The sequence below is a fragment of the Heloderma suspectum genome, chromosome 9, assembly GCF_057233095.1.
Source record: "Heloderma suspectum isolate Gila_16-S chromosome 9, 16-S_ref, whole genome shotgun sequence".
NCBI classification, from domain to species: domain Eukaryota; kingdom Metazoa; phylum Chordata; class Lepidosauria; order Squamata; family Helodermatidae; genus Heloderma; species Heloderma suspectum.
In genome coordinates, this window is record NC_139466.1 from 29,193,277 (window position 1) to 29,208,780 (window position 15,504).

The following is a 15,504-nucleotide window of genomic DNA, read 5'->3' on the forward strand; positions in this document are numbered from 1 at the left end:
CTCTCACTTTCCGCCTCTCTCTCCCTCTCTCTGCTTCTGTGAGCCCTTCTGTCTGTGTGTCTGTCACTCCCACCCCTTCTCTCTCTCTCTCTCTCTGTTTCTGCCACCCCTTCTCTCTCACTTTCCGCCTCTCTCTCCCTCTCTCTGCTTCTGTGAGCCCTTCTTTATGTGTGTCTGTCACTCCCACCCCTTCTCTCTCTCTCTTTCTCTCTGTTTCTGCCACTTTTTTCTCTCTCTCCCTCTCCCCCTCTGCCACCCCACCTTCTCTGTCTTTTTTTTGGTACCCATTCTCTTTCATTGGGGTGTGTGTGTGTGTGTGTGTGTGTGTGAGAGAGAGAGAGAGAGAGAGAGAGAGACTCTTTTCTCTCATCTTTCTTGTAAGGGGCTAAAAGGCAGGTAAGCTTCAAGGGTCCAAAAGGCAGGATGTAAATATTATAACATGATTTTAAAAACATATAGTAAACACCCTACTTTCAAGATAGAAAGGGGGTGTTTAGGAATACCAGATAATGGAGATTAGTAAAGCTGGGAAATGTCAGGACTTGAGCCTACAATGGGTGCTGAATTGGGGCCACTGCCATAATGGATAGCAAATTAGGGAAGGAAACCTTGAGGAATTCACTCTTTCTGAATCCCAATATGATCTGATCTGTACATCCTAGACTAATGTATGGATTGGAATGTAGCTTTCCTTCACATTTTGCACATCTCCGAATCTTGTGTTGCAGTTCTCGACACACAACAAACATATCAAAATGCATTTATAAACATGTATTTTGTTAGGCAGTACTTTTAAGAACTGTGTACTTTGCAAGAAAATTCATCCACAAATATGTAATCTGTATTTAAATGTGAATTTTCATGCAGATCTTTTTAGAAAATGACATTTGCAGATTAATGTGAAAAGGGGGACAGGGTGGACTTCCAAATGAACATATGTCAAACTGACACATCCTGGAAATAGACTGAATTGTATATCCATTGGTTAGGGATTCACTCTGTATGTCACCATCTAGCTCTGGCCAAAGAACTTCAAAGGGACCAGCTACACAAGCTAGGGAAGACTCTTTGCAACAATAGGTCAGAGTAGTTTCTTGACCCCGAAAAGGTTTCTAGACCAGGCTTAGCCAACAGAAGATTTGGTTTGCTGGCTGCAATGAGGGATGGTGGAGAATTTCATTTATCCTACAATTTTAAGCAAACTGAGACTATTTGCACTTCCTGGACTAATAAACATTCCTAATGTTCTAACTGTGCACGTCTCTGAATTTTTTTCTTGTTTTTCAACAAGTTTTTCTTGGCTGAAATATTGCTTGGGAAAAAATGCAAATATTACATAAAAGGTGCATACAAAAATACCTACTTTGGGGAAAGTTGGGTGCAAAGTGGGCATGTAAGGGAAAAATTGTATAGCTAATCTTCATGTTTTTGTTTTTTAAATTGCAGACCAATGCAGAAAGTTAATGGAATGGACTGATGTTTGAACACATGTAAAACTGACATGGACTAGAAATAGATTTATTTGCCCATCCCTACCTACAATCATCCTTGCCGTAAATCCCCCTAGCGCTGCCTATCTGCAAGATCAGCTGCCATAGAAGGAGGTGGTATATATGTGTTCTTCCTCTTTGGAAGTAATTTAGGAGTAATTTAGTAGAAGATTAACTAGCTCTTACCTGTTGCACTATGGTTGTTAGTTCCAGGCACAGTTGAACGATGTTATTTTTCAGCAGTGAATATTCTGTCACGCTGACAAATGGAGACCTATTAGGAAGAGGGGATTTTAAAAAGTTATGAGTGTTCTCATTTGCAATTCCTGTAATCAGTCTAACATTATAATGAATATGCACTAGTCATATTTCCTATAAGCAGACTATGATTAATGAATGTGTACATACTGATTTGTTCAATTTTGTACAGAGTTAATGAAAATACACCAAACTATTAATAATCAAAATGGGAAGGGGTACTAGTGGAGCTACAGATGTGAGGTTTGTATAAAATCCTTTCTGTCTGCATTTCGTGGATTGTCAGGCGCTTTTCATTCTGTTGTCCGCTCATCAACAGAATTGGATTTGGGGGAGTTTCCAGATTTGCACAAATTCAAAGTTGCACAAAGTCACCCTTGTGAAAATGCACAAATCCCCCCCAATGCACATATTCACACTTTAGCCTACGGGCGAAATGTGCATGTTCATCCAGATTTGTTTAATTTTGTGTGTGTTTTTTTCTATTACGAAATGTACACAAAATTCTAGAAAGTCAGGGGGAAAAAGTCCTTAAGTGCACAGAATTTGTCCAGCTGGGGCAAAGACAGTCTGCTGAAGAATTGCAGGTTGGAGTCATAAAAATCTGAACTCATTTGATTCCGTTGCAGATTTCCCCAACATCCCTAGGTGGATGTTATCTAGAAGACCCAGTCAACTGTCCGTATGGATTTCTGCCACTTTCAGTGCAATATTAATAATGGGACTGTAAGCACAGCTCTGGGTAAGAACCAGGAGGTCTGAATAATGATTAAAAGCTCTTGAATTTGAATCCCTAAAATAATCTAACGAGTAGGCATAATCATAGAGCAAAAGGCAATGTGTTATTTTTCCATGCAAGCATAATAAGGGCTGATTTGAACTAGGAAGGAATGAGCAGAACAAAACAGTTCTGCTCCATAGTGGTTTTAGGATTCCAACATCCAGTCATCTCCATCCACTTAAATTCTGATCAGAAGTCTAGACAGTTGAATGTCAGGACAGAATAGGCTATACACATGCACTGTTCCTATTTAAAAATAAATAAATTAAAGAGCGTGCAGTTTTCAAAATACTCATAACAGCAACAGTGGTATCAGATATCACCAGGGTTCCCCCCCCCCCCGTTAGTAGCTCAGCTTTCCTGGGACAAGCTCTGAAAATTCTTCCCAAGAAACCAGCCACAAAACATGTCCCACCTTTCTAGGTTTGGATCTGGATACCATGTCAATGTACGGAACTACAAATTCCAGGTATGAACTGAATTGAGATGGATGGCATAAGCATCTCGAATTCAAACAATGCAATCTCTAATGTGGTGTAGTCCCCTCACACAATGTTATCACCCCACAATTCTCATGGGGGCATTGCTTCTGGAATGTGCCTGGAGTTGACCCCATGTTCCCCCCACCCCAATGCAGAACTTGGAGTTTAGTATTGAGTAAAAAGCCTAACCTCTCACCAGCTGTCTTATTAGCCTCTGCTCTTTCACCCCGTCTCCAAATCTGCTTTCTTATCCCCCTTGAATTTATAAAGCAGGAGGGCTTCTGCCAGAGCTGGTAAAACTTGGAAAGAAAAATTGCTCACACAGGCAGCAACAGTTTTGTCAAGTCACAGGGATTTCAAGGGCCAGGTGGGGTGTTCGATGGAGAGAAGAAAAGTTTCTAAAAACAATAGTTGCATCTCTGGCTTTGAATTCTCCTAGCATGCAATCAATGAGTGCAGGGATGTGTATCTGCATAATAGATCTGCACTTACTTTGCAAATAGAGGGTCCCGTTTAAAGTTTAATTCCCGGCATATGCATTTCAAAACACAGTTCAAAAACATTGAAATGCACACTTGGGAAAGTCCTCTACATGTATGCACCAAATCAAAATCTACATGAATAATTACTTGTTTGAAAGCAGCCCCACTTCAGAATTTCCCTGGATGGGGAAAGATAATATGGGAGGGATGTTAGTTGTCCACATGCAGAGATAGGCAAATGGGAAGCTGCCTTATACTGAGTCAGACCTGTTGTTCATCTAGCCCAGTATTATCGACACTGACTGGCAAGGGCTCTCCAGGTTTTCAGGCAGTTTTTCCAGCCCTACTTGGAGACACTGGGGTTTGAACCTGGGACTTTCTGTATGCAAAGCATGTACTCTGCCACTGAACTACAGCCCTTACTCTATTTCATGTGCAAGGAGATGCTTTCAAACACGGTACAGTTACTGTAGGGTACAGTTTTATGAATGGCGGAACTCTCCCTCTCTTCCCCTCCTCACAGAGAGAGAGAGAGAAAGAGAGAGACTGGGACTCCAAATTTCAGTTCGCATCTCTGCCAGAGTCACTGGAGAGCCATTCACAATACTGGCCTAGATTGATCCCTACGCTTGTAAAACGTGTAAAACCCAGAGTCAGGAATGGAGGGGAAAATAGATTCCTGGCCAAGAAAAGAAACCTTGCTTTTTTTTCCAATTTGACAAATGGCACTTCACCTTCCATGCTCAATTACTGCTTATCAACCCTGGTGAAGAGGAGATAAGACTGTTCCTTAGTCACCTTTCTGTGACATGTGAATCTGTCCACTTCGGGTAGGTCTAAATTCACCATCTCAAGCAGGGCTCAGCCCAAACGCCTCCTTTATCCTGTTACTTTTCTTTTGGCCATGCCCCCAAAGCCTCGCCCCTTTCGACATCCCCTTATGAAAAGGCTTGCAGGTTTGATTCATTTACCCTCACTTGCCCTCATTTGCACTCGGTGACTTAACCAAATCTGATTGGTTGTGGTATTATTTACTGATATCTGGAGATAACATCACGTCAGACAGGGTGCTATGACATTGCCCCATTCACTACCTATGTGTTGAATTCAGGAAGAAAGTGGCAGCAGCAGCAGACAGAGACAATGGCACAAAAGAAATGGCAGTGAGGGGAATTAATGGTGAAAATAATTGCACAAACTAGGCCTGCTGGGGAGCGGGGGGGGGGGGAGAACATCTATATCCTACTGAAAATCCTAATTTCAGTGCACATGTTGAAACAGACATTCAATGCCACCTGACTTGCAAGTAGGCCTAGCGGCCGTACCAGTACCTTCGGGCCACTGTGAGGGTCTAAACAACCTGCAGGTCCCATTGGTGCTGATGGTGGGTCCATGGGCTCCTCCAGCCGCAGGCCTATCTAGCGGCAGGCTCTGAGAAGTCACCTGCCATTTTAAATTCCCCACAGGGCCCTGAAGCAATGCTACATTGGGGCATTGCTGGAAATCTAAACCAGTGGGTGGTTGGCTTCAGGTTGCGCCACTACTGCCAGATGCCACCAGCAGTAAGCTTAGGGATGGACCAACTCACCTCTGTCCAGGGTGCGGGGGAGTTCGATGAGCAGCCCCTCCTTGCGTGGCCTGGACCTGCGTGGCGAGCCTCCCTGCTGGCCCTGTCCCCGCCCCCCGAGCCGTGTGAGCTGCCCCTCCTCTGTGCATTGAGGACTCCAGCAGTGAAGCCCTTCAGCGTGCATACAAGGGCTTGACTGCCAGAGTCCTCAGCACCGCGTGAGCCCCAAGCACTCTAGCCACGCGCTCTGGCTAGAGCACTCAGGGTGCCAAGGCCTCACCCTGCTCCTGCCAGCTGTTAAGGGCTTGCTTGACACCCGGTGGAGGCGGGACGAGTCTGTGGAGGTGCACATACCCCAACTGCTCTAGCCAGCTCCACCCCTTGCAGGGAGGAGATAGCGAGAGTGATAGGGGCGCGTGCAGCGACGACAACTCCAGGCTGCTCCCAGCCGCTCACCGAGCTCCTGGGCATTTGACGGCTGGGTCCATCAGCACCCCACAGCTCAGCGAGTGGGGGCTGGGGGGGCCAGGGCCAGGGGAGTCCGCCGGCCTCTCAGATCAACCCGAGCACATGTGACATCCCTAGGTAAGCTTGCTGGCGATTCCCAATGAATGTGCCGGCTCCAGGTTTTTGAGGACTCTCAGGCAAGACACCCTCAGTAGGCTCCCTCCTGCCATGAGTCTATGTTCTCATCACCATAGTCACTAGCTGGTACTCCTTCCCAGCCTCTCTCTCTCTCATCATGGCTACCACTTCCTTGCTTGACTGGCAGAGAGCCAATCAACAAGTAGGCCATGGCATTTACTGCCCCTCCTTCTCATCACCACCATTCTCAGAGCAAAAGCTAGGGGGAGGTGGCCAGGCAGGTTCCATTGGTGAAGAGGAGGAGCAGACTCGAGGGCCTCCTGTCAGTGTGCCCCTGCTGTGGCGTAGGACCTCAGCAGGTGCCCAGCTGTCAAGGGCTCCTTGGAGGGCTCTCAGTCTAATCCAGTAGCCAAGTCCAGACACAGACAAAGGGATTCTTTTCAAAGCTTTATTCTTCTTTTACAACTTAACAGCTCTACAGGTAGCAACTAGATCTGAGCAGCAGCATCCCTATGCCCTAAGTTGGAACTGTTGGTCCCCGTTTGAAAAGCAGTTACTGGCAGACGCCTGAATATAAGGACTAGGGAGAATCCCTCCCCTTTTCCCTTGGATCCTCTGGGCGCAACCGTTCTTTGAGCGCCAACTGGGCGCTACGCCTCCTTTCTGCGCTCTCCATTTGGCGCCGCTCTCTGCGTCTGCGCCGCGCATCCAACCAGTCTGCTATCAGTGCTGGGTCACTCCCTGGACTGCTTTCTAATCTAGGAATGTGGGTGGGAGGAATCTCTGGCAGCTGCGGGCCCTGGGAAAAAGGGGCGCGCTCCTCTCCCAGAAGCGACTGCTCTTCCTCCGAATCAGAACTACTCTGGGATTCTATGGGCTCAGTGTCCACCCTGACATCGACCATGCCTAGCCTTGGCACTGGTTTTGCTCAATGACTCTGGGGGAGGTACCAGACAGCATTTTGCTGGGAGTCCTCTCAAACCTGAAGCCAGCCCACTGTCAAGGGCTCCTTGGAGGCCTCTCTCAGTCTAATCCACTAGCCAAGTCCAGACACAGACAAAGGGATTCTTTTCAAAGCTTTATTCCTCTTTTACAACTTCGCGACTCTACTGTTAGCAACTAGATCTGAGCAGCACAGTACCTATGCCCTATGCTGGAACAGTTGGTCCCCGTTTGAAAGGGAATCACTGGCAGACCCCTGAACCTAAGGGCTAGGGAGAGTCCCTCCCATTTTCCCTTGGATCCTCTGGGCGCAGCCGTTGTTTGCGTGCCAACCGGGCACTACGCCTCCTTTCTGCGCCCTCCATTTGGCGCCGCTCTCTGCGTCGGCGTTGCGCGTCCATCAAGTCTGCTTCCCACGCTCTGTCATTCCCAGGACTGCTATCTAAGCTAGGAATGCTGGTGGGAGGAATCTCCGTCAGCTGTTGGCCCTGGGAAAGAGGAGCGCGCTCCTCTCCCAGGAGCGACTCCTCTTCCTCAGAATCAGAACTACTCTGGGATTCTATGGGCTCAGTGTCCACCCTGACACCCAGATTGCAAGTCTAATATTTCATTAGTAGTTACTTGAAGGCGAAAAACTCCAAATTCTGCCATGATGCTCTGAAAGCTATTATCCATCCTCACCTCAAGACATGACAACTCTACAAAGGAGGATGTTGCAGAGAGAGAGAGACAGGAGGGAATAAAGCAGCCTAATGGGTGCCCTCCTGATGGGTTAGATGTCAATCCCCATCAGCCCGACAACATGGCCAGTGGTCACGAAAACTGGGAGTGGTAGTTCAAAACACCTGGAGGGCACCAGGTTGGGGAAGGCTGGAATAAAGAATATGTCTTGTTTCTGTCCAAAAGTCTTACACACACTCAATTACCTGTCCAGCCAGGCAAGCAAGTTCTTGGCAGCACCAATCAGGTCAACCACGGAGGTAAGGAAATCGTTTGGCAGTCTTCTGGAGGCCCTGCCATCATAATGGCCGCTCCTCCTTCTACCCGTTATGAAGTTCTGAAGATTTTTGGCAGAGGCATTCAGCTTGTGGGAGAGAGTTCTCAGGTTTTCTGTCTCCAGGCCATAATTCTGAAGGCAAAGAAGAAGTTGGGGACATTAAAAGAGCAACAACAAGCAGGAAAAGCAAACTGCCACAAATATTTTGAACTGGCTTTTGATTTCACGCATCTTTCGAACCTATATAGCAAAACGTAGTTCTGCACTGAGATATAGATATCACACTGAATTCTGAAGCCCCATTGATAGTTAATGGATTCAGAACTGACATGTTTTCTTTGTGCTTTACGCAGCCACTATTATTTATTTTATGCATTGATATTCATTTATTTGTTGGATTGGTAGAATGTCCAACAGTCAAATGCCCTTGAGGGTGTTTACAATCATTCTTAAGCAAATTCCAGGGTGATATACACAGTTCATTAAAAAAAACAATTAAAATTGAAATTACAATAAATTGTTTATCAACAATTACAATTGAAATAAAAATTAGGGGTGTACAGATTCCCCACCATCTGTTCCAGTGGGGAATCTGTTGGGGGGGAGGCGATCCGCTCCCCCCCCCCCGAATCCTCCAGAGCTGTTCTGCTCCACTCAGATTTTTTTTTTGGGGGGGGGACTGGTTAGGGCGTGCTTACCTTCCCTCCTGCCAGCCAGAGCCGTTCACCTCCTCCCTGTCCCTGCCAATTGCCTTTAAAAAAAAAGTCTTTTAAAAAAATGGCGATCGGGAGGATGTGTGCATAGACTTATATGCAAAATAGAGTGGTGAATCTTGCCTATGGACACATAGACTTATATGCAAGATTCATGACTCTATTTGCATATAAGTCTATGGGCACATCCTCCTGATCGCCATTAAAAAAAAAAAAGACTTTTTTTTTTAAAAGGCAATCGGCAGGGACAGGGAGGAAGTGAACGGCTCTGGCTGGAAGAAGCAGCCGAGTGCAGTTCCACCTCCAGTCCTCCTGGAGCAGAGGTAAGTGGTCCTGATCCACTGCGGATTTCTGAGGCTGGATTCCAAAGAATCCGGCCTCATTTGAATCTGCAGTGGATTTCTCTGACATCCCTAATAAAAATAAAAATATTGCCCTGTCCAGTGACATTTCTGGACTTAAAAGAGGGACCAGTGTCATATCTAGCTCCATATCCAGTGCCAAATGCCAGTGCAGCACAACTGAAAGAGCCAGGTGGTAAAACCAGAGAGAAGCAGACCAATGAGGAAATGGTCTTCTCAGAGCAAGACCCGGGGACTAGCAGCCCAGATCATCTGAGGAAGAAGCTGGAGCCATTTAGGGATAATGGAAAAATACATTCAGTTTGCACTTCCAAGAGAACTCGGCAATTCATTGGAATTTGCACTCCTCTGAATTTTGCAATGGAATTCTCCATTTTTTTTTAAAGCATGCATAATGTGTATATTAGGGAAAATAATGCTAAAATGCATTATATTGATAGAATTGTTTGAAAAATGTGTTTATTGGGAGAAACGCATATATTAGGAGAAATGTACACAAATATGCTTATGAATTTTCATGCAAACACACACACACACACTTGAAATAAACCAAACTTAAGACTGGATGAATTCTCAAAGTTTGAGATGTACCATTGTTAGGAATGGAAAAATGGGAAGCTGAGAGAAACCTAAACTGACAGATTCATCCATGCTTAGAGCCAGGTGAGGAACCATTCCTCCAGGATTTCATGGCCCCACGTTCACTTAGTCCACCTTGCCTAGAGTTGGAGGTTCTATTAGGAAGCCATAGACCACTGTAGCAGTGTTAAAATCCAGGACAAAGTGTTGTCTCTTTTAGAATTGAGGGCTTTCTTGGTGGTGACCCCAATTATAAAACACTATCCCCAGTGAGCTCCACCTGGCATCTACATCATCATCTTTCCACTGGCAGGTTAAGACTTTCCTCTACTCCCAGGCATTTGACAGCATATGATGAGATTTTTAACAAGTCCTAGGATTTTATTGTCAATTGTGCTAAATTGTTTAAACTTTTTGTTACATAAATGGTTTTATTAATATTATACAAGTATGAAATTGTATTTTTAGGGTTTAAATTTTTATAAACTGCCCAAAGAGCTTTTGCTATTGGGTGGTATAGAAATGTAATGAGTGAACATTTCTTAGAAGACATTTTTCTGAGAACATTTCTGAGATGGTTCTTTTTCTCACACAATCCAGCCTAGAAAAGAAGGCCATGACTTTGCTGATGTGAAGCTGGAATGCCCCCCCATACACACCAATTTCTCTGCCCACAAATATGGTAGAGAATAATCTTTGCACAGTTCTTCAGTCCCAGCTCCTGCCAACCTAGCAGTTCGAAAGCAAGAAATTGCAAGCAGATAAATAGGTACCGCTTCGGCGGGAAAGGTAACAGCGTTCCGTGCACCTCGGTGTTCAGTGATGCCGGCCACGTGACCATGGAAGTGTCTTTGGACAGCGCTGGCTCTTCGGCTTAGAAATGGAGATGAGCACCGCACCTTAGAGTCGGACACAACTGGTTGGGGACACCTTTTTACCTTTAATGCATTTCTAACAGCCTTCCCCAACCTGATGTGGTGCACTACAATTTCCAGCATTCCTGACCACTGGCCATTCTGGCTAGGGCTGATGGGAGTTGAAGTCCAAAACATCCAGAGGGCACCAGCCAGGTAACCAGGTTGCAGAAAGCATTCCTGGCCACAAGGAGTGAAGGCACCAAGGCCTGCACAGAATCATAAGGGCTTTGGCAGGTGTTGGTGCAAGCTGTCTGTCTGTCTTGGAGCTATCCCAGGTCTGCAGACCATCTCCAGCTAATCCTCCATCCTTCTATCTTTGTTGTTGTGATACGTGTTCATTTCAGCTGTCCCCACTGACATCCGGATGCTTGAGACTGTAGCAGCAGAATCGAGATAAGTGGGAAGGGGGATCACCAGTACCTGAGGCAAATGAGCATATGCACACCAGGTGCTGGGGAACATGTGTGGGAGGGTGCTGTTGCACTCATGCCTGCTTGTGGGTTCCTGGTCGACAGTTGGTTGGCCACTGTGTGAACAGAATGCTGGACTAGAGGGACCCGTGGTCTGATCCAGCAGAGCTCTTCTTATGTTCTTATGATAAAAAAAATGGTGGATGTCTGGGGGTGGGTTGGCTTGAGTGGTGGTGGCAGGGAGGAAGGAGTGGAATTCTTCTCCAGCCAGACCAGAGAAGAGTGGGGTCAGGCTGTTTGTTTTGTGTTTGAATCAAGCATTAGTAACACCCAAGACTCATCTTTCTGAGTCAGGAGGTATGAGTTTCAGCAACATCTGTGACTGGCTGATGCCCCTGGATCAACTGGACTGATGGAGGGAGACTTCCCCAACGTCTCCTTCTCACAGCAGCCTTCTACTGCCCCCCCCCCCCAATGCTACCTAGAGCATCAGGAGAACCTGCTGAATGAGGCAAGTTTTGGTGTGGGGAGAGAGGTTTTTCCAAATTGGGCAGAGGGACCTTCCATGGCCAGAGTCCTTCCTCTCACAGAAGGTCCCTTCCTCTTGCAGAAGGCACATCCTGGATCCAACCCCTGGTTTGCAAAACTGAGGAACAAGATCTGTCCCATGTCCATTTCTGGTCCTTCCCCAGCTATGCAGACTGATTATGCATTTGTAGCCAGGTGGGTCAGCAGGGAGAGTAGGCGTCTGTCATGGCAGCAGCATGCAGTGAGCCATTCAAGCCTACCATCAGCATCCCAGCTGGTTCATCCTGTGTGTTTTATCGCACCCTGTTTTCCCTGTTCCCATGTTAACAAGGAAAGCCACTGTGCCTGCTAGTAATTCATCTCTCTCTAGCCACCCAGGGAATAGATCATTTTCCTATTGAGAAAAGCCATTATGCCTATCAGATATAGGGGGACGGGAGGGGGGAGTGAACAAACAACTTCTAGTTGCTGCAATTCAGATAAGCCAACAGCAGTCCCCACTCTCTGACGCCAGTGAACTCCCAAGCACTGGATGAAATGCTCTGGATGATGCTCTGACTTGGATTCCTGCATTGAGCAGGGGGTTGGACTCGATGGCCTTGTAGGCCCCTTCCAACCCTACTACTATTCTATTCTATTCTATTCTATTCTATTCTATTCTATTCTATTCTATTCTATTCTATTCTAAATGGGTCTACGCTTTGTCAGTTTCCTCACCAATGGGGCCAGTATTGCATTCTCACTGCTTATGTTTTACAAGATGTAGAACTTGACCTGCAGTAAGGCCTGGCGTACTATGGTCCATGGGGTCACGAAGAGTCGGACACGACTGAACGACTGAACAACAACAACAACAACAATGTTAGAGCAAAGGATGGAAATGGGCAAAGGGGGATCAGGCTTCAAAGACAGCTTATACAAAACCTGCATCAGTTAATAATAGCTAGGTGCAGAAAGGTTTGAACTTTCAAGCAGGAGAGATTCGCTCATCCACCCTGCCCTTTGCTTCAGAGCATATGCAGGTATTCCACGGTGGCTCTTTAAATCTTACCATAGACACATGGGTGCCGTTTTCCTGTGGGCTGCTCATTTATGGAAGGGGTAAGAGCTTCAGTGCTCAAAGGACAAGTACAAGTGCTTAACCCCTCTCCTCATCTCACAACAATCCTGTCAGGTAGGTTAGGGTCATTGAAACCTCATGCAGAGCTTGTTCACAAATCACATGCAGGTGAAAGTTGGGGATGGGCATGAAAACAAGTCCCACCCCCAATGCCCCCATCCCTTCAGTCTCTGACCTTCCCATGGTGAGCAGTGCTCCTGATCGCATGGAGATTTTGACTTACATTTGAGCAGATACAAATAGAACCACCTCTTCAGTGCGAATCAGCAAAACCTGAGCTTGCTGAAGTTCTCTGAATACCATCTCGAAGCTCATTCCAACTCAAGTCCATATCAGATTGAGAACTGTGTTCTCATCTTTTCTTTTTGTATGAAAATCCATGCATATTTCCATGCATATTTTTTCCAAATGTGCGCATCAATTGCGCAGATCCTTGAAAAGTACGCATTCTTCTCCCATTGATGAAACCTTTCAGTAGGGATGTACGGACTGTGTAAAATCCGCTCCATCTGTGTTTCGCAGATTGTCAGGTACCTATTGTTTTGTCATCCGCTCACAGGCGGATGGGAATATTTTTTTTTCCGTCATGCAGAAAAATACGTAAATAATTATGTAAGTATTTACATAATTTAGCTTAGTGCAAAGCATTTAGTGTATTGCCCCCCGTTCCATTCAACGTTTCCTCAGCAGAAACGTACATATTTTCTTATGAATTTATATGCATAAATTTTGAGAAAGTAAAAAAAAAATCATCCGAAAGTTCACAGATTTTGTGTGGGCTGAGGGGGTCACTCCAAACCGGATTCCACAAGTCGAATTCTTAGAAATCTGAGCTCATTTTAGTCTGTGTCTCCAGCATCCCTACCTTTCAGTGTATGCATTTTTCAAAGGTATTTTTTCATGCACATTGTTCAAAGGTTCACACACTGTCCAACACATGGGGGGGGGGGTTGTCTGTGAATCACATTGCAAGCTTAGAAATGTAACAACTTTGACCGCACACCATGTCTGAGTCCGTGTTTAGTCTGGAAGAGGTGAACTGGGTAAATCCTGATCAAAAATAAACCAAAATAAATTTCTCATACATCTCTACTCACTGCTCAATGTAGGAAAGTCAGAGATGGGTTGGGGGGGGGGGGCAGATCTGTGTGCATGCCCACATCCCCTTCCTTCCTTTTAGCCCTCACATGAGCCAGGTGAACATGGAGCTCCAGTGAACAGGGATAACTGAACAGGGATTCAAATTCACCAAGGTCCTACTCCAATCCTGTAGCCTTGGAATTCCCAATATGGGCACCATTATTTCGAAAAATACCTATGCGGGACCCAGAAGCATCCTTAGAAAATGGAAATGGTGGGCAGCTGGAGCCCACCACTTCTTTTTGAAGCATGCCCATCCACCCTGAAAAAAGGGGTACAAGTAGGCTGAAGGTGAGTGGGAGCATCCTAGAGGGCTAGAGGGTGGGAGCACATCTTGTGGGGCTAGAGGGGATGGAGTGGGGGGCAGTATTTTGCCTGTACGGTGCATGTGTGTTTTGCCAAGTATATTGTGTGTGTGTGGCACGTATTAGCTGGCTTGTTTGATTGCTTTGGTGCAATGAGTGGTGTGTGTGTGTGCGTGCGTGTGTGTGTGTGCATGCGTGCGTGCATGCACGTTTGTGTATGGGTATTTCTCTGAACATCACCAGTTTGCCTTCTGTGAAATGGGTATTTTGTTGTGCTTTGTGGGGGCAAGGATGTGACTTTGGGATTTGGGTCTCAGATTCCACCTCTGTCTTGTACTCAGTTCCTTGGTCAATTTACTTGTCTCTGAGCCTCATCAGTTTGCCTGATGTAAAATGGGTATTGGAACAGAAAACTGTGGGTTCAGGAGAGTGGTTGTGTGTTTTGGAGCTCAGACCACATCTCTGCCTTGTATTTAACTTTTGGGGGCATGTTCTTTTTATTTTAGCTTTATCCCAGCTTGCCTTTGGAAAATGAGTGTTTTGTGACTGGACACACCCACCATGGTGGCCATTTTGGAAGTGGACAAGCTTCTCCCATGGCAGCCATTTTGTCAGAGCACCCGGAGTACTTTCTTAAAATTCCAAATACACCCATCGGCCCAAAAGGTTTGGGGACCCCTGCTGTAACCACTGGACTAGGGGTAGGCAACCTAATGCCCTCAAGATGTTTTGGACTACAGCTACAATAAGCCCCAACCACTATGACTGATGGGCAGGGATTATGGGAGTTGTAGTCCAAAACAACTGGAGGGCACCAGGTTGCCTATCTCTGAATTAGACCATGCTGGCACATTACTGAGGAGGACAGAGGAAGCAGATATGTGGCTACTGTTTTTGGCAGCAGCCATGTGCTTATTTTAGCATCTCATTTCGTATTTGGGGTGGAATGTTTCTGAAGACAAAAACCTTATTTTCAACTATTCATTTTTTATATATTCAGATCACAGGTTAACGTGATCAGGAGTATGATCAACATCATCGCAGAAATCCTGAAGCTGAGGGCTTCTTCACACAGAGCTTTTATCCTGCTATTGAGATTGGTTACTCATGGAAGTTTGCGGGCCCTTTAGATGATGTAGTGAACCTCCAGGGCATTTCCCACACTAAATTACCTTTATTCCATTTTTTAAAAGTTCGGAGATAATGAGCTATCAAATTACCATGCTTGAGTTCCGCTTCAGCTCCCTTGTGAAAAAGGAAAAGCCGCAATAAGAGGAGCTAGACCACAGCGCCATCTAGTGGCTGTATAATGAAACATATGGAAGACTCAGATAAGGGTGGAAAGGAGAGAGGAAAGGGGAGAAGGAAGCGCATGTAAAGGGAATCCATTGTGATCCTGCATTTAAAACAGAAGCAGAAAGACCCATCTGAAATGTGGGATTTTAGGCTGGTGTAGAGATGCTCTAAGTATCTACCCTAAAGCTTTGAGCTGATGAGAAAGAAATGCTAGCCCCTGAATAGTCAAATAAGTTATTAAATAGATTGTTGTAATGGACTTAAAGTTATTTGGAGGAAATGAACCCTTACAAAGAGAATTTTCAAGCTTTCGGAACAAGGGTTAAAGGTCTAAAACACATATAAATGGGGGGCAGAGGCAAACCTAAGGATATATTTTTTTAGTTTAATCAGAGATGAATTTCTTCCAATGAACCTTAGTAGCTATGAAAACATAAATAAGCCATTGAGATATTTACTGGATCTTTATCCAAATGTTGGTACATTCTATATTGGTTTGTTTGTTCGTTCCCTCAGTAGACATTTTCTAATAACGCAAAAGCAACTTTCA

General features: G+C 45.6%; 1 protein-coding gene across 1 annotated transcript in view; it reads right to left on the reverse strand.

The window, feature by feature from the left end:
- LOC146338551 (connector enhancer of kinase suppressor of ras 2-like) overlaps positions 1-15,504 on the reverse strand; it is a 230,969-nt gene that overhangs the window by 174,207 nt on the left and 41,258 nt on the right. The window contains exons 3-4 of the mRNA XM_084813277.1: positions 7,514-7,716; positions 1,677-1,764 (exon numbers count right to left, since the gene is read on the reverse strand). Coding sequence (XP_084669403.1) covers positions 1,677-1,764; positions 7,514-7,716 — 291 coding nt within the window. The remainder of the gene's footprint in view (positions 1-1,676; positions 1,765-7,513; positions 7,717-15,504) is intronic.